The 21,235-nt window shown below is 36.1% G+C and overlaps 2 protein-coding genes across 2 annotated transcripts; both read right to left on the minus strand.

Moving 5' to 3' along the window:
• Positions 1–8,546: 8,546 nt before the first annotated feature.
• On the minus strand, positions 8,547–9,254 carry LOC118485140 (secreted RxLR effector protein 161-like). The gene has a single exon (XM_035981402.1). The coding sequence runs from the start codon at positions 9,243–9,245 to the stop codon at positions 8,547–8,549; it is 699 nt and encodes a 232-aa protein (XP_035837295.1). The 5' UTR covers positions 9,246–9,254.
• A 9,545-nt stretch (positions 9,255–18,799) lies between these two features.
• On the minus strand, positions 18,800–21,019 carry LOC110895990. Its single transcript, XM_022143386.2, has 4 exons — positions 20,462–21,019; positions 20,275–20,366; positions 19,419–19,523; positions 18,800–19,333 (listed from the first exon to the last, which is right to left on the minus strand). The coding sequence occupies exons 1-4, from the start codon at positions 20,583–20,585 to the stop codon at positions 19,025–19,027; spliced, it is 630 nt and encodes a 209-aa protein (XP_021999078.1). The 5' UTR covers positions 20,586–21,019; the 3' UTR covers positions 18,800–19,024.
• Between the last annotated feature and the right edge of the window lie 216 nt (positions 21,020–21,235).

Genomic DNA, 21,235 nt, shown 5'->3' on the forward strand with positions numbered 1-21,235 from the left:
CCCCTAAACACATCTAAGAATCACAGGAAACACTAGAAGCGAAAAATAGGAGATCAAAAGATGGATATCATCATGGTGGATTTTTTTTGCTTTCAGAAGATGAAGTCTTAGCAAAGAAGAAGATGAATAGTACTGCTTTTAATTTATATTTATTTTTTGGCATTTAAAAAGGACAGTACTTCAAGCAAGTTGACTGACAACATGTTTTATTCAAAGCAATTTTATGGCTTGTTTATTGTTTTTCAATAAATTTATTTTATAAGAAATATTTGTGTTAGCTTTATAAGTGATGAAGTAATTGAGTTTTTGTTGATTTCTTTAATCTACGCATCATCTTTAAGAAATGATAAACTAATTTCGTTTTTGTTGATTACTCTACTATACATTATTGTAGGTTATAATTTTGTTTTGTTAACTTTTAGTGATTAAAATTTATTCTATACATTTAATATATACATCTTAACTAAATTATCAGTGAATACACTAACCAACTAAAAGTTTCTGGTTACATCACTGTCTAAGCAAAGTTATTCTAGTACGAAAGGATCAAAACTGGATTTTAGGTTATAGTAAAGTTGCTAACTTCTCCTATCTTGTGTATTTGATTGTATAAATGTACAATAAAAAATATATTGTATGAATGTACGGTTAATAAAAAATTGGGATACCCCTGAATTGTTTTTCTAGTTCCGCCACTGATCACATACCTCCTCCGCCGACCGGCCGCACTGACACTGAAAAAACCGGCAAAACTGGTTCAAGATTCTACCTCCGCCGGCCGCACCGACACTGAAGAAACCGGCAGAACCTTCATCACCTACCTTTGATTGGGTTTGTTCGAGATGGGTTTGGATACGGGTCGGGTATCTTGCACCGCCGCTACAGGTATTGGCAAATGCTTGTATTTATCTGTTCTTGATGAGAGTTTGGATAGATTGGTGCTTTGTTTGGGGTGTTTTTGGATCCAGTTTAAGAGGATTAAACCAGTACCTAAAGAAAGATTGCCTGATATTGAATCTTGGGATAATGAGGGGTTTTTCCCTATGGTTCTTGTTCAGATCCGTATGTGTAATGAAAAAGGAGGTATAATTTGTTCAGGTTTTGAAATACCCTTCTTGTAATTTTGTTTCATTGGATAAAAGATGAACTTTTTTTTTTTTTTGATGAAGTAATTGTTGGATTTTTCAAATGCCCATTTGCAATTGTTTGATTTAGATAAAAAGATGAGATTTTTTGAACAAATTATTGAATTTTCCAAATTGTGCACACCCACTTGCTAGTGGTGATGGCAGTGGTGACGACCAGCTGGTGGTGGCGGCGGCAGCCGGCAGTGGCGGTGGTGGTGACTGGTTGCAGAGAATGTATAGGGAGAGGGGGATGTGGTGAGTTAGAGAGATGAGTTTTTTTTATTTTATATATATAAATAAATCTTTATTTTAATATTAATAAAAAACTTAAAAATGGATTTTAGAAATTAATAATAAATTAATACTTATATGTAAAATTACCAACATACCCTTACTTGTAACATACATTTTAGACGGGGTTAAAGGCGGGGAGTGAAATAGAAATAAGCTTCATAGATCAGGGAGTAAAATGACTATTTTTAAAGGATTGGGGCAAAACCATTAAAACGACCAAACCACAGAGAGCAAAACGGAAGTTTACTCTAATAATAATTAATTGTTACCATCCTTGTGACCAATTTGCAAAGATTTTGTCCTTTTTATAACTTAAGAGCAATCAGGAGACTTTGTTTTCTATAGGATTAAGATACAGAAAGGTTCATATATGAAATAACTGATTAATCAAACCAGAACTGAATTAAGCGACAAAACCGGAATTGACAATCAAACTACACCAAACATATTAACCGAATTGCATGGAACTTGTACGAATGTTTGTTATTAGATTTATGGGTCAAGTTGATTGAATGTCACGTGTGATTTTCCTCTTAAGTCTCTATCGAGGATCGATTCCTCGATAGAGCAAAAGCTGATATGTGAGTAAAAGTTCATTCATGATTAAGTATTCATGCATAGTATAGCTATTTTTTTTTTTACATTTTTTGTTATATTACTAAAAACTAAAAATGTATAACAACATACTTGAAAAAAACTATCTTCATCTTCATGATTTTCTTTTATATTTACTTTCAAACACTTGTAAAATTCGGGTTCATACTAACAAGTTGTTTGCCGGATGTTAACTTTGTTCCAAATCTATCTATGTATATTAGATTTATTACCGGAATGATTAAAAACGTACACTCCAACTCCCAATTCATTTGTCACTATTAAGCTCAAGAAGAAAAGTTTACGTACCTTTGTTTTTGTTTTGTGCAATTCTTAATCTGATCAAACCCAGTCACTTATAATTGTCGACACGAAGATGGTGGCCGGCTGCGTCAATATCGTCTTTAGAACCAGAGGAGAAAGGGTGGTGGTGGATGTAACAAAAAAAAAAAAAAAAAAAAAGAAACTATAAGTATAGTTATAAGTGGACAGATAAATTTCATAAGATATAATTGGATTTAGTTTAGCATGTTGGTTGATTCGACTTTATATATAAGTCACCAAAGAGGTTATTACTTCGGTATATATGTCAAAGAAAAAGAAATAAATATACTTTTTTCTATAAAAGGTATTACTTCGGTATGTTAAAGAAAAAGAAAGAAATATACTTTTTTCTATAAAAGGTATTACTTCGATCGAGTGTTAATTTGAGCTCTTATCATTTTATCATCAATCCTTTATTATTCCATTTATAAATAAGCAACAACTTTGTCCACATGTGAGTTGTACTATGAGCTTAGGGGGTTCTCCAAAAAAAAAATTTGATTTTTCACTTTTAACCCAAGCATTTTCATATTTTGTATTTTAACCTCTTTTAGTTTTTTACTTTTAACCCAAACTTTTCCATCCTTTATAATTTAACACAACACTTTATTATTTACAACTTTGGTCACCCATACTTTTTTATCTTTCGCAAGTTTTATGTTTCGTTCTAAATTTTGCAAGTTAATACGTCGTAGCGCGCATATGAAGTTCAACGTTTTTTGCTCTATTTTTTCATATTTGACAGACCCGTCGCAACGTGTCCATTTTTTTCCTTTTTGACAAGTTTGCCGCAACAGGCGGGTCCTAGATCGACTAAGTTATTATTTTCTACGTTTTCTGTTTTTGGTTAATTTCTTCGCATTAACACACTGTAACGTGTGTGCGTGGTTCAACGATTTTAAATCTACTTTTCGTTCAGTGTAATTTTTCCCATTTTATCTATTTTATTTTTACGATGTTGAGAGTCGATGCCGTTGTGGCATTGGTGCTACTTGGCACTGTTTACGAACGTTTTTAACTTATTAAATTTTTTAATAATATTTTTTTTCGGTTTACCCCTATACTTCCTTTACTTAAAAACTATTTTTACATGCATATTCGGGTCAAATATAATATTTTTCGTGTTTATTTTATGTATGTTTCGTAAAATTTGTTTCGAACCGAGTGGAGTCAAATTATGGTTTCTTTTTCTTTTTTCGAAAGCTCTAATTAATCCCTTTCGCTTACATGTGCAGATTTTACTTCATACCCGTTACGTTTCCTATCTATGAGTTGGGTCACATAGAATACGTTATGATTGTTAGATATGAATTTGATTTACTTTACGTTTGATCTACTCACAATGTTTATACAAGTTACATTGAGTTCAACTAGATACGTCGAAATGTGTGTTTTCATATGGTTAATGCATCATATAACGTTTGGAACAATTCATTCGATGTTTACGATGTACACGCGCCGCAACGCGGGCGGGTCTTAATCCTAGTTTTATTTAACAATGAACATAATTGTTTAGCAAACTATATTTTTTTCATTCACATTTCTATTTTACTGATATATTGAAATGAAAAGGCACTTATCATAAAATAAATATATAGTTCAGAAATCATTTCCGTATAATGCAAAAAATAGAATAGTTTTATCAAATATGTGATTTTTTTTAAATCAGTGTTAAAAGTTACGTATTTTCCCCACTTATATCAATTAAAATAATAAATATGGTTAATCTTCTTTTTGTGTGTTGGTAAACTGGAAACAAAAATATGTAAAGTTAATATGTACAACTTAATTCCTTTTATCCCAACTCATTTCTAATAACACTTTTATGACAATAGTTTCGAAAAGTTACTCCTGTTCACCTTGTTCCCTAAGTAAAATTTGATCTTGTTTAGTAAGGTAAAAAAAAAAATTGATTAAAACCTAGATAAATCGTGTGTCAGTGTGTGTAGGAATGGTTCATTGATGAACTTATAAAATACTGAAAGGAAAAATTACAAGCTTTGTCCTTCATCTTAATACCACTTATCAGGCGGTGTCCTTTTTAACGAATTTTGACAAGTTTTGCCATTTACAAGTAATTTTGTTGCACGTTTTGTCCTTTAGGCTTAACCCAGTTAGATTTTTTTGTTAAATCTTGTCATCCAATGGTATTTTAGTCTTTTTACCAATTTATTTAATATTATTTAAAAGAATAAAACAAAATATTTTAGGGTTGACTCTTGAAATAAATGGGTAAAAAGACTAAAATACCCTTGGATGACAAGATTTAACAAGAAAATCTAAATGGGTTAAGTGTAAAGGACAAAACGTGCAACAAAATTCCTTGTAAAGGGCTAAACTTGTCAAAATTCATTAAAAAGGACACCGTCTAATAAGTGGTATTAAGATAAAGGACAAAACTTGTAATTTTTCCAATACTGAACAAGGATGGGATCACATTCCAACCTATTATTAACTTCAATTATTAATTTATATTCCGTGACCTATACCCTTGTTAATTATCATCCAAAGTTTTAACATAACAAGTTTCTCTAAGTTCACATGAAAAAAAAAATGAGTTACCTTGTCGAAACTCAATACAAGGTCATTCTCTCGAAAAAAACGGTGAGACCTTGGTTCAAATTGGAAGGGGTTATATGCTTGATTGATGTGAGCCTAGTTCACATCGGAAGGTAAGGTACGCGTCAAATTCCACCTAGACAAAGAGAATTTAAAGTGACTTGTTGGTAAGCAAATTAGAAGAAAAGGGATTGGAGTGTAGTATGCAACTAGCTTGAGAGAAAATGAGGTTAAGAAAACTCCAGGTGAGTGGGTATATATATAATGTGATTAAGATTAAGGTGATACGATTCATTGGTTTGATTCAATGTATATCATCTTTATATCATATCACAATCACACAATCCTAAACCCCATGATATGTACAATGTTATGCATGAGTACAGCATGCATGAGAAAACTAGCTAGTGGTGGGTTTTTTTTTTTTTTTTCTAATCGCATACGTTTTTGCTTTTTTTATCTAATTATGTGTTTCCTTAGTCATGAAGTGGTAGTATCCTTAGATTCCATGACTAAGGAAACACATAATTAGATAAAAAAGCAAAAATGTATGCAATTAGAAAAAAAAATCTACCACTGGCTAGTTTTCTCATGCATGCTGTACTCATGCATAACATTGTACATATCATGGGGTTTAGGATTGTGTGATTGTGATATGATATAAAGATGATATACATTGAATCAAACCAATGAATCGTATCACCTTAATCACATTATATATATACCTACTCACCTGGAGTTTTTTTAACCTTATTTTCTCTCAAGCTAGCTGCATACTACACTCCAATCCTTTTCTTCTAATTTGCTTACCAACAAGTCACTTTAAAGTCTCTTTGTCTAGGTGGAATATGACGCGTACCTTACCTTCCGATGTGAACTAGGCTCACATTGTCACACCCCGAAATACTAGAGCTTTGGCGTGCCTGGACTGGTATTTTCATTGCATAGCGGAAGCAAATAAGCTAAGAGTTCTAGAAAACGAACGCCACTAAGTACTCGACTCCACATTGTTCTCCTATTCCAACTGCGCCATGATTTGAAAAATTAACCTGATAAAGAAACATGCGAAAAATCAACATAAAGTTGAGCGAGTTCATAGTTTGTTTTATCAATGATTTTTAAACAAATCTTTTTGTTCACCGATTTAAAAGTTGTTGAGAAAACATAATGAAAATCATTTTTTTTCTCGGCATGTTATATGAAAAATATGAGCTCCAAAATAGACTTGTAAACATTTGTAAGTATTCCTTTGATAACCAATATGAAAACGTCTATGAACAGATCAATTAATGTGTAACTAAGATTTTAATGTGTGCAATGGTGCAGGAAGACTCAATCCTTTGCGTATTTCGTACCGGGCCGGGCCACCTGGCGGGAACGACATAGTCATCACATGGTCCAACTCGTGGTCTCATAGGTGGGGCTCACAACACACAAATAGATCTATCACTCATGCCACATCAATTACGTTAAATTATTTATCATTGACAAAAAGTATATATATTAAATTTCTTGTCACTTAAATTAGTGTTGAATTAATTATCTCCTCTGATGTCCTTATAGTTTATTGTTACTATTTATTATGTAGTTTTTAGGTTATTTATTTTCATAATATATATTTTATTTGGAAACTAATAGACATAATAGATTTTCCGTTGGACAATATAACAAAAAACATGTTATAAAACTTATAAACAAATCAGAGAAATAACCGAATATATTAACCAAGATGTTGACTTTGTTCCAAATCTATCTATGTATATTAGATTTATTACCTGAATGATCAAAGACGTACACACCAACTCCCAATTAATTTGTCACTATTAAGCTCAAGAAGAAAAGTTTACGTACCTTTGTTTTTGTTTTGTGCAATTCTTAATCTGATCAAACCTAGTCACTTATAATTGTCGACACGAAGATGGTGGCCGTGAAGTAATTTCTGTGGTATATTTTTTTCTTTTATTTCATGAACCCGGTTCATATTAAATATGTGTTTATTTTGTCACAAGGATTTAGTCAAAACATTTTGACAAAATAGTGCATTTAGAAATAGGTTATTCAAAATAAACTTTAACTATTTAAAAAAAAAAACATATACACATTTTGGCAACGGAAGCGTATGTAACAAAATTAACATAAACACTTTTATACCAAGGATTACCCGTAATGGAACAAAGTCACCAACATGCAAACACGAAATAGAACATCAACCATAGGGGGTTTAGATATACCTTCGGTTAGTAAATAACCGGTTGAGACACCGAGGTTCAACGAACGAATGCTAGTTACACGAACGAGAGATACGCGAAAGTGAGCCGGGTCTCGGCGGTGGTGGCCGGCGGCGGGCGGCGGCGACCGGCGGCGGCGGGCGGTGGTGACCGGTTTGGGGGTGTGAGTTGAGAGAGTTTTGTGATCTTCTCTTGCATCTAAAAGCAAGACCCAAGCCCCAAGCCCCATTTAAATAGGACATGGAGCTTTATGCATGCTCGCCAAGTGTCGAAAATCATTTGCATGAAATGTTATTGGTCAAATTCTAGGTGCGCGCCAAATGGCGAGAAGATCCATTGCATGTAATGTCATTGGCTGCAATGTAGGTGCGCGACAAGTGGCGAAGCAAGAGGGTTCTTGTCTCATTCGGTCCATGTACCCGTCTCTCAGTTCAATACCCGCGTATCGTTCGTAATTACCAGTTATTAGTTAAGTGGATTTTTAGTTCGTTGACCACGGTGTAACTCTTACGGGTCAAGACCCGGTCGGCAGCGTTGACTTATCGAACCGGACATAAATATCCAACAGCTCCCACTTGGACGGTCTCTGATAAGATCTCAACGCAGACAGCCAGCGGTGCTCTAGCTACACATGGCTGCCCCCAACAGGTCATGACACTTTAAAGTCACTAACCAAGGTATCTTCCCTTTAGCAATGGCTTGCTACTTGAAGACAATAGACTTATGGCAATCGTTGTCATCTATCCCTTCTGTAAAAGACATCAATTGAACAATGAGACATGGATCAGATTCAATCTCATATGGCGTTCAATCATTATCGTTCTCGTTCAAGAATCAAAATGGTCCAATCAAACACACAGTAAGTTTGGGTAAGGCCTTACACTTCACCAGTTTGAATCAACGAGGGCGCCCAGATGTCTAACTGTTACATATAATGTAAGAGCACAGAATCCCATCTTGACTACATACAACTCCCACTGAACTTCAGAACCACTCCCAACCAATGCCTTTATGACTGGCAGTTACGCGACAGCGATTGACACTGATCAAAGAATAGTCTTTAGTAAACGGAAGTTCTAGTATGTATCTCAGGTCAGAGGATACTAAATGAGTATGCCCAAATCAAAACATCTTATGACTAAGATCCATGAAGATGATTTGATGCGAGTTACATCCAGCATCATTCATAATGAAGCCTGTGAATTTGGAAGTCAATTCCTTGAGTCCAAAATCATAATAGTCTTAATTCAGAGTCGTTCCCACGAGTCTGATCGACTACGGATAATTTAGAATACAAGATTCACGGATTAAACGTATCAAAATCGAACACAGTTGTAGGATTCAAGAATTGCATTTAACTAGTAAATCAAAACGAATACAGGAATACAACTGTTTGATGTTCGTACATCCAAATACTAAATCAAAACATTTCACTAGCTAATCTAAGCCCAATAGCATCCATATGACGGTCATGTTTCTCTTGAGTCATTGGCTTAGTAAATGGGTCAGCTAAGTTTTGATCTGTGTCAATTTTGCTTATAACGATGTCTCCACGTTCCACAATCTCACGTATGTAGTGAAATTTTCTCAAAATGCGCTTGGCTTTGTGATGTGATCTAGGCTCCTTGGCTTGAGCAATAGCACCTGTGTTATCACAAAATATCTGGATGGGTTTCATGATACTTGGAACCACATCGAGATCGGTTATGAACTTCTTCATCCAAGCAGCTTCCTTTGCGGCATCTGATGCGGCAATGTACTCAGATTCCGTGGTAGAATCAGCTACAACACTCTGCTTGGAGCTTTTCCATGAGACAGCTCCTCCGTTGAGAGTGAACACGAAACCCGTTTGTGAGCGAGAGGTATCTCGATCAGTTTGAAAACTAGCATCAGTGTAACATTTTACAGTGAGCTCCTCATTGACTCCTCCAAATATCAAGAACATATCTTTTGTCCTTCTCAAGTACTTAAGGATGTTCTTAACTGCAGTCCAGTGGGCAACCCCAGGGTTCTGCTGGTAACGGCTGGTCATGCTCAAAGCATACGAGACGTCTGGTCGAGTACATACCATAGCATACATGATAGAACCAATCGCTGAAGCATATGGAACTCCTTCCATTTGCTTTATCTCTCGGTTCTCAGAGGGAGCTTGCGATTTGTCCAAGACGGTTCCTTTAGTCATTGGAACACCTCCTTTCTTGGAGTTTTCCATCTTGAAGCGTCTCATTACTTGATCTATGTATGTGCTCTGAGTTAGCCCAAGAAGTCGCTTAGATCTATTCCTATAGATCTTGATTCCTAGAATGTAAGCAGCTTCTCCAAGATCCTTCATTGCAAAGCAAGATCCCAACCAATGTTTAATTTCCTTAAGCATGGGGATGTTGTTTCCAATGATCAATATATCATCCACATACAAGATGAGAAATGATATAGCACTCCCACTAGCCTTTCTGTAAACACAAGGTTCATCTTCGTTCTTGACAAAACCAAACTCTTTGACTTTCTGGTCAAAACGAAGATTCCAGCTCCGAGATGCTTGCTTGAGTCCATAAATGGACTTGTTTAGCTTGCATACCCTATTAGGATATTTTGGATCGATAAAACCGTCAGGTTGAACCATATAAACATCTTCGGAAAGATGTCCATTAAGAAAGGCGGTCTTAACATCCATTTGCCAAATTTCGTAATCATAGTACGCAGCTATGGCAAGTAATATCCTGATCGATTTGATCATAGCAACGGGTGAAAAGGTTTCATCATAGTCAATACCTTGAGTTTGAGTGAAACCTTTCGCTACTAGCCGTGCTTTATAGGTTTGTATATTTCCATGCATGTCAGTTTTTCTCTTGAAAACCCATTTGCTCCCTACTGCCCGAGATTCGGGGGGTAGCTCAACCAAGTCCCAGACTTGATTGTCACGCATGGATTGCATCTCGGCTTTCATGGCCTCTAGCCATTTCGCAGAATCTGGATTAGAAATAGCAGATTTGTAACTAGTAGGCTCGTCATCAGACTCGGCTACTGTCAGGACTTCAGAACCCTCAACATGCCAAAGGTATCTATCGGGTTCTTTACGAGTCCTGATGCTCCTGCGAAGGCTTGTGTTCGGGTCTGATTCGGTATCAACAATTTGTTGTGGTTCAGACGTTCCGACCTCGTCAACGGTTGCTTGTAGTCCTTGGACTTCTTCAAGATCTACTAAGTTACTTCCAGTTCCTCGACTAAGAAGTTCATCTTCAAGGAACCTTTTAGCCTTCCTTTTGATGGAAATCGTATTTGCATCAGGATGGTAGAAGTAATAACCGCATTGGTTATAGTATCCGACGAAAACAACCTTTTCGCCTCGAGGGTCGAGCTTGTCATCAGAGTCACTTGTGATGTAAGCATCACACCCCCATACTCTTAGGTAACTCAAATTCGGCTTATGCCCATGCCATATCTCATATGGAGTTTTGTTTACCTTTTTGGTCGACGCTAGATTTACGAGTCGAGCAGCAGTCATAAGAGCAAAACCCCAAAAGGAGTGAGGTAAATTTGTTCTACACATCATCGATCGAATCATATTTAGTAAGGTTCGATTTCTCCTTTCACACACGCCATTAAGTTGGGGTGTGCCTGGTGGAATGGGTTGTGAAACTATTCCACGTTCCTTTAGATGATCGAGAAATTCCAAGCTGAGGTATTCACCGCCTCGATCTAAGCGAAGCATTTTAATCTTTCTATTAAGTTGGTTTTCAACTTCGTTTTGAAACTCTTTGAACTTTTCAAAAGTTTCATGCTTATGCTTCATGAGATAGACATAAGCATATCGACTATAGTCATCGATGAACGTAACGAAGTATCTCTCGTGATTCCTAGTCATGGTTCTAAAAGGACCACATACATCTGAGTGTATGAGTCCTAGTAGATCGCTAGCTCGTTCACCAACATGGGTGAAGGGATCCTTGGTGAGTTTGCCAGCTAAGCAAGACTCGCAATCATCAAATGAGTTCGTTCCGGTGGATTCAAGAATCCCCTCAGATTGGAGCCATTTTACGCGTGCCTTGCTTATATGGCCAAGTCTACAATGCCATAGGAATGAATCACTAGTACCATTTTTCTGACATTTAGAAAGGTGATATATGTTACTGCTAGGCTGAACATTAATTTCATAGATACCGTTTCGAGGTTTAGCCTCAAAATAGTAAATACCATTTAGATAAGCAGAAATAGCAATACCATTAAAAACATATCTAAATCCTTGTTCATAAAGCAACGAAACTGAAATGATGTTTCTGGTTAAACCAGGTGCATAAAGACAATTGTTCAAAACAATGATAAGACCAGAAGGACATGTAAGATTAAATGTGCCAGTTGCCAGAACTGGGACTCTTTTCCCATCGCCAACAATGAGCTCCATGTCTCCCGGCTTCAGTTTCTTCCACTTCTCAGGCTCCTGCAAGACATTAATGATGTGATAACCACACCCGGTATCAAATACCCATGTGTTGCTTGAAACAGTGAAAAGTTCGATAACATATATTAGAATACCTGAAGAAGTGCCTTCTCCATTAGCCTTCTTCACTTTGAGCTTGGCAAGATACTCGGGGCAGTTACGTTTCCAGTGCCCCATCTTGTTACACTCATAGCATTGCCGCTCTTCTGGAAGAGGGGCTTTCACAGCTTGCTTGCTCTTGTTGGTGGCAGGTTTGGCAGCAACAGGAGCCTTTCCTTTGTTTTTGCTGTTATAACTTTTCTTCTTTGTTTTGGGCTTTTTAACACCACCAGATCGAACCATTAACACTTGGCTTACTTTGTTGGAAATGTTCATCTCTGCCGTTTTGAGCATCCCGTGTAGCTCTGGCACTGTCTTTACCCAGTCATTCATGTTAAAGTTCATAACAAATTGATCATAGTGACTGGAAAGAGAGTTGAGAATGAAGTCAACAGCCATCTCATCTTGGAGAGGATAACCAAGTTTGTTCAGTTGGTCGATGTAGCCTTTCATCTTGAGGACATGAGCACTAACTGAGGAACCCTCTTGCATTTTACAGCTTATGAGCTGTTTCATGGTGTCATAGCGTTCCCGACGGGCTTGTTTCTGAAACATGCCCTTGAGTTGTTCAATCATGTCGAAGGCATTCATGTCTTCCATATTCTTCTGAAGATCTGGAGACATGGTGGCTTGCATGAGGCAAGCAACTTCCATGGCATCTTCTTTATGTTTGTCGAAAGCCTTCTTCGCAACCACAGTGTTGTTTTCGGGTGCGGTTGGGATCGGGGTTTCCAAAACATAAAGCCTTTTTGCCATCTTGAGAACGATTCTCAAGTTGCGGTGCCACTCAAGAAAATTGGTGTTATTCAGCTTGTCTTTCTCAAGTATGGACTTGAGAGCAAAAGAGGAGTTGTTTTCAGATGACATCTGTTAAGCAAAAATTATTTAATTAGTATTTTCAATGTATTTCCTTATTTAGTGAGGTGAGACGATAAGGAGCGAGAATCCGGTTAGAAGCTCTTTCTAAAGGCAGCTGGGGCATGCAACATTAGCAAGAGGTTCAAGCGGACTGACAACGATTGTCAATTGTGAGAAAAGCACAACTCCCGGGGTTTATGAGGCTGCGAGGACAATCTTTTGTCCTTGCATTGATACGTTTGGCCTCATCTATGCCACTTTTGTTCTCGAGACGGCTGGGGCACGCAACACGAGAAGAAAAGTAATAGTCGTCCTAAAACGGTCACATGTGGAAGGGCCGGATGTGTCGACGGAACCCTTGCACCTTGGAAGGATAAACTAGACACCAAGTGTCGTGCTGTGGCTCCAACACTGATGGTTCGCATTATGCCCCAAGTGTTACTAGTAGTAGGATGGCATAGACTATTGATTTTAATTTTTACCAAATAGGGTCGTTATAGTCGGTTTTAATCTAAATATTATATTTGCGACATAACCAAAAAGACCCTTTCACCTCTCGGGACAATTAGTTTTAGATAACCTATAAAACTAAGTTTGTCGCGACTTGGGATAACCAATTAAAGTTAATAGTGAAAACTATTAAGTTTATGAGTTTTAAAGATGTGAGAAAAAAAACATGTTATAAAACTCTAGTGGTTATAAAAAAAAATATCCAAGTTGCTAGAACTTGCTTTTTCCGATTTCCTTTTTTAAAAAAAAACTTTTAAGAATACATTTTGGTATTAAGTTGAAGTGTGATAACATTTATCAAAAGGCAACCATAATAGCAAAAATGAATATGTAAATCATATGGGCATGATTATGATCTTGCTAGAGCCAAGTAGCAAGATCAAAGGGGTCACGGTCACAAAACACAAAACAACCACAAGGATGGACTTGAGTGCATCTTGTTGTCTTGAGCGACTCCCACTAACTCCAAGACTCCTCTTGGCATTCGGTCTTGCTTCGAGTCTTCGGTTCAACAATATTTAACAAGTAAATATAACAAAGACAAAGAACCTTATCTATTACAACTTTGAACCACAAAGCGGGCCAAAACCATAAACTAATCTATTACAACTTTGAGCCGCAAAACGGGCCAAAACCATGAACAAAACCAAATATAAACACAACCACAAAGTCGGGCCCGATTTACATATTCAACACAACCAAAAAAAAATTTGGGCAATTTTGGTCAACAAAAAAAACTAAAATATGACCAAAAATTATATATAGCCCAAAGATAAAAAATAAATCAAAACTTTAGACTTTTAAAGTTTGTGATTTATTATTCCGGTAAAAAAAAAGACCGGTTTCGATTTGCATGTGGTGAGCATCGGCTCTGATACCACTGAAGTAATTTCCGTGGTATATTTTTTTCTTTTATTTCATGAACCCGGTTCATATTAAATATGTGTTTATTTTGTCACAAGGATTTAGTCAAAACATTTTGACAAAATAGTGCATTTAGAAATAGGTTATTCAAAATAAACTTTAACTATTTAAAAAAAAAACATATACACATTTTGGCAACGGAAGCGTATGTAACAAAATTAACATAAACACTTTTATACCAAGGATTACCCGTAATGGAACAAAGTCACCAACATGCAAACACGAAATAGAACATCAACCATAGGGGGTTTAGATATACCTTCGGTTAGTAAATAACCGGTTGAGACACCGAGGTTCAACGAACGAATGCTAGTTACACGAATGAGAGATACGCGAAAGTGAGCCGGGTCTCGGCGGTGGTGGCCGGCGGCGGGCGGCGGCGACCGGCGGCGGCGGGCGGTGGTGACCGGTTTGGGGGTGTGAGTTGAGAGAGTTTTGTGATCTTCTCTTGCATCTAAAAGCAAGACCCAAGCCCCAAGCCCCATTTAAATAGGACATGGAGCTTTATGCATGCTCGCCAAGTGTCGAAAATCATTTGCATGAAATGTTATTGGTCAAATTCTAGGTGCGCGCCAAATGGCGAGAAGATCCATTGCATGTAATGTCATTGGCTGCAATGTAGGTGCGCGACAAGTGGCGAAGCAAGAGGGTTCTTGTCTCATTCGGTCCGTGTACCCGTCTCTCAGTTCAATACCCGCGTATCGTTCGTAATTACCAGTTATTAGTTAAGTGGATTTTTAGTTCGTTGACCACGGTGTAACTCTTACGGGTCAAGACCCGGTCGGCAGCGTTGACTTATCGAACCGGACATAAATATCCAACAGGCCGGCTGCGTCAATACCGTCTTTAGAACCAGAGGAGAAAGGGTGGTGGTGGATGTAAAAAAAAACAAAAAAAAAAAAACTATACGTCTGTGGATCGATTGGGCCCATGTTTCCTTGTGCTTTTCTTGTGACAGATTAAACAAGCGTATCGAAGTGAAATACGCATGAATCTTTATTAAAAATTCGAACAAAGATGATTGAGAAATGATGGAAGAAGAGGAAGAGGAAGAGGAAGAGGAAGAAAAGGGTTTGTGTGTTCTTGTTTGTGGTGTTTTAACACTTTAAATTCCCACAAACAAAGGGTTTAATTAGAAACTTTGGATTGAAATAAAGCAAAAGCAATGAGCTAGTTATGGAATCAAACACTATGATTTAAATTTCAGAATCTATAATAATGGAGGAAAGAGCTTTGCTTTGTAAAGAAGAAAAGAATGCACATATTGACATACATAGTACCATAATGGATATTCAATATATATGCCCGTATGTGCGTGAAGAAAGCAAACAAAATGGCATTTAAATTTCGAATTTATGTCGTCAAGCCAAAAGCTTTCGAGGGGGTCAAAGTGACATTTACAAAGTTCATAAAAAGTTAAGTGGTTAAAAATTGCATTTCCTAAACTTAAGGGCTAAGAAAGGGTAAAGATAAAATTTGATAAAATTTTGGGGTAAGAAGTAAACTATTACAAAGTTGGGGCTGAAAAGTAAACTACAACAAAGTTGGGGTGTCAAAAGCAAACTATTTTTAAAATAAAGTAGTAGTTTAGAGACTAAATTTGCAATTTTATGGAACCTAGAAGGTTTCAAAGTCAAGGGGCTAAAATTTCAAAATCGTAAAAGTATGGGAGAGGAGGCAAAGCCGGTGGGGTTTCCACCGACTTTATCTTTTAAGTTATAGTAGAATTTGTTTGATAGATATACTGTGATGATATGTTTAATTAAACAAGTTGCGTTTGAGTTTATCTATTGAATTAAATAGGTCAATCCTTCAACTCGTTTAACTCATGTCTTACAATCCACCGGCCCGTTGTTGACATGTTTTAACACGTTTAAAACTTGACAAAATCTATTTACAGCATGCCCGTGGTGGATGTAACAAAAAAAAAAAATAAAAAATAAAAAAAAAACTAAACTCAAGTATAGTTATAAGTGGACAGATAAATTTCATAAGATAGAATTGGATTTAGTTTAGCATGTTGGTTGATTCGACTTTATATATAAGTCACCAAAGAGGCTATTACTTCGGTATGTCAAAGAAAAAGAAATAAATATATACCCTTTTCTATAAAAGGTATTACTTCGGTATGTCAAAGAAAACGAAAGAAATATACTTTTTCCTATAAAAGGTATTACTTCGATCGAGTATTAATGTGAGCTCATATCATTTTATCATCAATCATTTATTTTATTTAACAATGAACATAATTGTTTAGCAAACTATATTTTTTTTCATTCACATTTCTATTTTACTGATTCTTTTATATATTGAAATGAAAAGGCACTTTTTATAAAGTGTATATATATATATATATATATATATATATATATATATATATATATATATATATATAGTTTAGAAATCATTTCCGTATAATGCAAAAAATAGAATAGTTTTATCAAATATGTGATTTTTTTTTAAATCAGTGTTAAAAGTTACGTATTTTCCTCACTTATATTAATTAAAATAATAAATGTGGTTAATCTTCTTTCTTTTTGTGTGTTGGTAAACTGAAAACAAAAATATGTAAGTTAATACTAGTGGGATTGCCCGCGCGTTGCTGCGGGTAGTTATGTTTCTTAGGTGCACGTTGGGTGACGGATCTCACTAATTTATACATTAATATAAGCAATACACGCGAAATGACATCTCTTTTCGAATCAATTGTTGGTCAAGTGTCCATCGGTTGTTCACTCGACGTGAAGAAGCCAATGCTAAAATCAAACTTGATGCATGTGAACTCGCTTTTGTTACCGTCTTTCACCTATAAAGTAAGCGTGTATGAACCCTGTATTAATCAGACGAACATTTTCGACCAATAAGAAACTTTAAAACACGAATACGCGTATTATACTCATTTATCTACATTATTTGATTTAAAACTTTATTTATTTAAATATATACTGTAACATGGTGGTTACAGACTTTGAACCAATTTTTATCACTTTCATGAGTAATCTCAACCCTTAACCTAACCATTAACGGTGTCCCTTTCAACCCATTTACTTATAAAAGGGTCGAAGCGGGTTGTGCATTAGTTTATACAAAAATCATTTTCACCATTTCTACACTATTGACGTTTTTTATTTAATCCTCCCTAGTTGTTGTAATCATATTCGAACATTAATTATGTTAAAAAAAGTAAAATAAATAAATAATTACAAAGTTGTTTGCAGGTTACCACAACCCGTTTGACGCGTTACTCGCCCCGTCCATATTGCTACCTCTACTAATCATCACTAAATAAGCTCAAAAGGCAGTGACCTATGTGCCTGTTGTTATCATTATATTACGTATTGATGCTATTAACAATATGTTTGTCATTATTGCTTGTTCATGATACAATGTATTAGAACAAACTTTAGTAATTTTCATCTGACAACGAGTGTTTTGATGTGTGAACAATCTGAAGATGACAGAAGATGAGAGCGACGACAGAGATAGATCGGCTATAGACGAAATCGATCTGTAGGTGGGTTTTGAGGATCAAAGGGACATGAAAAGGCAAATGATTCAATTGCAGGATATGTAATTGAATTCAATGGACATTCAATAGCATTCACATTTATAATAAGAATCGATTACAGTGAAGCAAATTGTGATTCTCCATTAAAAATGGTTAATTACTTAATAGCTTGGCTCTTTTATACATAATGCTTTATAACTTGTACCTATGGCAAAATGACCAAAAGGGTAGAAAACCCAATTTCTTTAATATATAGATATATATAGATGTACAACTTAATTCCTTTTATCCCATCTCATCTATACTACTTTATTAAGAGAATTGGGTTTTAACTCTTATGGTAATTTCGTATTGTGTACACATTTTAAAGCAACATGTACATGAAAGCTAAGCTATTTTAGAGGGGGTAAACTTTCACATTTTTCAAAGTTTGAAGACACTTTAGGGATGTAACTGGAATTCTGGATTACCTGTGCTTTTAAAGCTTGCTTCTTCATTGAGATTGAATGTGGAAATTGAATGCTTTAATTGCTATCAGTTACCCCATGAACTTAATTGTTCCTCCTTCAATGAGATTATAAAAAAAATGGTCCTTGAAAATGGAACACAACAGCCTCTGAATTACGCAGGACACTCGGCCGGGATTCTCTTCTTTTTCCCAACACAAATCTTCACTGATTTGCCATCGCTGCTGATTATTCCTTCATCATCTTCTTCATACTAGTGGGAATGCCCGCGCGTTGCCGTGGGTCCTTGTGTTTTTTTGGCGCACGTTGCATGACGGGTTTCACGAAATATGAGTTGCTATGATGAACAATCTACATTATTATGTAATAACTATGTCCCATGGAAGACTTTGCAAGTCATTTGGGTTAGTTTTGAACCCATGTAAGCCGGTATGCTCAACATCAAGAATGTGGTTAGTTTTTATACAGCCTGTTACTTCAAGAATACAGGTTCTAAAACATAAAATTTTATCTTTCACTGCTGGTTTGTATAAACTCGAAACATAATTAAGAGTTTTTTTTTTTTTTTTTTTTGTCTAAAGGTTAAGAAATTAGAATAATACTGTGGTATTGATCTTGTAAGTCAAAAGTGTAACAACCAAAAAATATGACTGATGCTTAAGGTGTCCGGTATGGTTTTCGTCAAGATCAAGCTCCTTTTCTGGTTCCTAAACAGAGTAATATCTGCATACTTTTCAATTTCAAAATCACCTTCAGCGAATAGTTTGAGCTCTAGGTCATGGTGAATGATCAGAGCTTAGAATGTCAATACCCCCATCCTACATTTTTAGCAAACATATAATAACATTTTTATTTAGGCAAGAGTTTTGAGTGATATTTAACCAGTTTGACTTTGCTTGTTTGACCCAAAGTAAAAAACATAAGGCTGCGGGGAGTGGAGGGGCTTGTGTTGGGGGCATTGTTTGACACGTGGCGATGGTAGGATCCACAAGCTTATGGTGAAAAATGAGGGGTGTGGTGTGGTGTGGCTTAGCTTAGCGTGGTCAGCCATGTGATTTTTTTTTCTTCACTTAAAGCAGCAACCAAAGCCAGCCAAGTCACCCCGCCCCCCGCCCCATGCCAGGCTGAATACCCACGCCAAAGGGGCAACACCATGCCAACCCAAGGTGGAGCAGCTGGCGTTGAACGGCATCCCCCGCCCACACTCCCGGCAGCCTAACATGAACCAATTTAGGAAAATAGGACAAAAATGTTACATCTAAGCTAGTGAAGTGCGAAAAGATATAAAAATACATAATTCTTAGTCGAAATTTGATGGGAACGATTCCGTCTGCAACCTTAAAGTTCCCCACTAAACGTGCGAAAAACACCATTTGTTGTTCAAGTGTGAATATAATGTTTTCGGCCTGCACACATATTATAGTAACCAACTTACTTTTACCAGAAAATTAAATAAAAATAAAAAACAAAGACATTTTATATATTTCTAACCTTACGAAAACCATGTTGCTCCCCTTCATACTCCACTAAAGCATCTGGCAATCCTTTTGCTTTCAGTGCTTGATAATTTTTTCTTATTTGATAAGGAGGTACAACCTGTAACACAACATACATCGATTCATTATGATATATACAAGAACTACAAGATATAGATAAATTTTTTTTCAGTTTTTTCCATATTTTAGCAACCAGGGGTGTTCATGAGCGGGTTTTGACGGAAATTCTAGGCTGAATCACTTGCTACAAACGACACAAAAAACCTGCCGCGTTGCTTGGTTTGGGGTTGGGGGGGTTCATTTCGGCAGTTGGAACCAACATTTTTATTATTTTCTTTTCAAAATCATTCGCTTGTATTAAAAAATTTAAAACCATAAAAAAGGCTCATGATGGTTATAACTGTGATTCCAAAAATGAAAAAAAAAAAAAAAACCCATAAAAAATAATAAACGTTAAATGGTCGGTTCATTACTAAAAAAATTAAAACTATAAAGAAGGCTCATGATGGTAATAACTGTGATTCCAGAAATAAAATTAAAAAAAAAAACATAAAAAAACAATAAACGTTAAATGATCGGTTCTAATTATTAGACTATGAGCCCACGGTCTTAGTTAGGTTTCTAGGGTTACTCGTAATCCCTATATATTTTAACCTACTCATTCAATAATAATCAATTCAGTCTTTCATATTCTTACACTAGTGGGTTCCAGGCTCCAAACTGCCAAAAGCGAACAGTCAACCGAACCATACCGACCGACTTGCTTCGGTTTAAACAGTTCGGTCGGTTTCAACTGTTTATAAGGCAAAGTTTTACCAAGGTGAACAAATAATTAAAAACGCTTCCGATACCTTGTTTTCCAATCCTTGAAAGAGGATTATAGGGCAAGAAAATTGATGAACAAAATTGATAGATGATCTCTCAAAGAATTCTTTTTCACCCCCTGTTGCAATGTTAACATATCATCATTCACATACACAAAAGGTTCAGATAGATGAAAACCATCGTAAAGGAGGAGCGAAAGTAAATGATAATTACCAACAAGATTATCCATGTATCGGGACATGGTGCAAGATCGACGACATAAACACCATCGGATGCCAGCATCACTAAATATATATTGGACACGTGACATGATCTCATTGGACCTATATACCGCCATCCGACCTTAATACACCAGCGTAGCCACCCGTGTTCAAGGGGACATTTTGTGGCATTGAAAAATCAAAGAGACATTCTCGTTGAGTCTAAAAGGGAACATTTTTTTTGGATTTTCCCAGCAAAAAAATGACCGGTTTGAAGAAAAAAATGCAGATGGTTTGATGCTTAAAGGACGACAATGTAACAGATACCAGCTCAATATGAAATTATCATGTAAAACCGAAAACTCTCCGTATCTTCTAAAATATGAGCAGGAAGGAATAATGTTACATCTTTTACAAGTATAATTTCTTGTTTTATAATTCATGATCTAAACCCAGTTACAACACGCTGGATGCCGGCAAAAACTGGTACGATCTTGAGATCACAGAAGCTGTTGTGATGAACGGATTCCATATGATCTACAAGAAACCTGCTGCATTGATCTTCACCGTTTGTCTGCAACCAAGAATCACAAATAAAAGTGGTGTTAAAAGCATACTCTTGATTTCTGGGCCTAGAGATGATGGCATGATAACCGAGTACTTAAAAGAAAAGTGAATTAACGAAGATTAAGACAAAACTTACCTGATACATTCACCCTCCTCAGCAGCAACCACTATCGGTGAAAAAGGTTGCAGCAAACCTGTTTTAGCACCGGCTTCAAATTTT

This window comes from Helianthus annuus, chromosome 12 (genome assembly GCF_002127325.2).
Source record: "Helianthus annuus cultivar XRQ/B chromosome 12, HanXRQr2.0-SUNRISE, whole genome shotgun sequence".
Taxonomy (NCBI): Eukaryota; Viridiplantae; Streptophyta; class Magnoliopsida; order Asterales; family Asteraceae; genus Helianthus; species Helianthus annuus.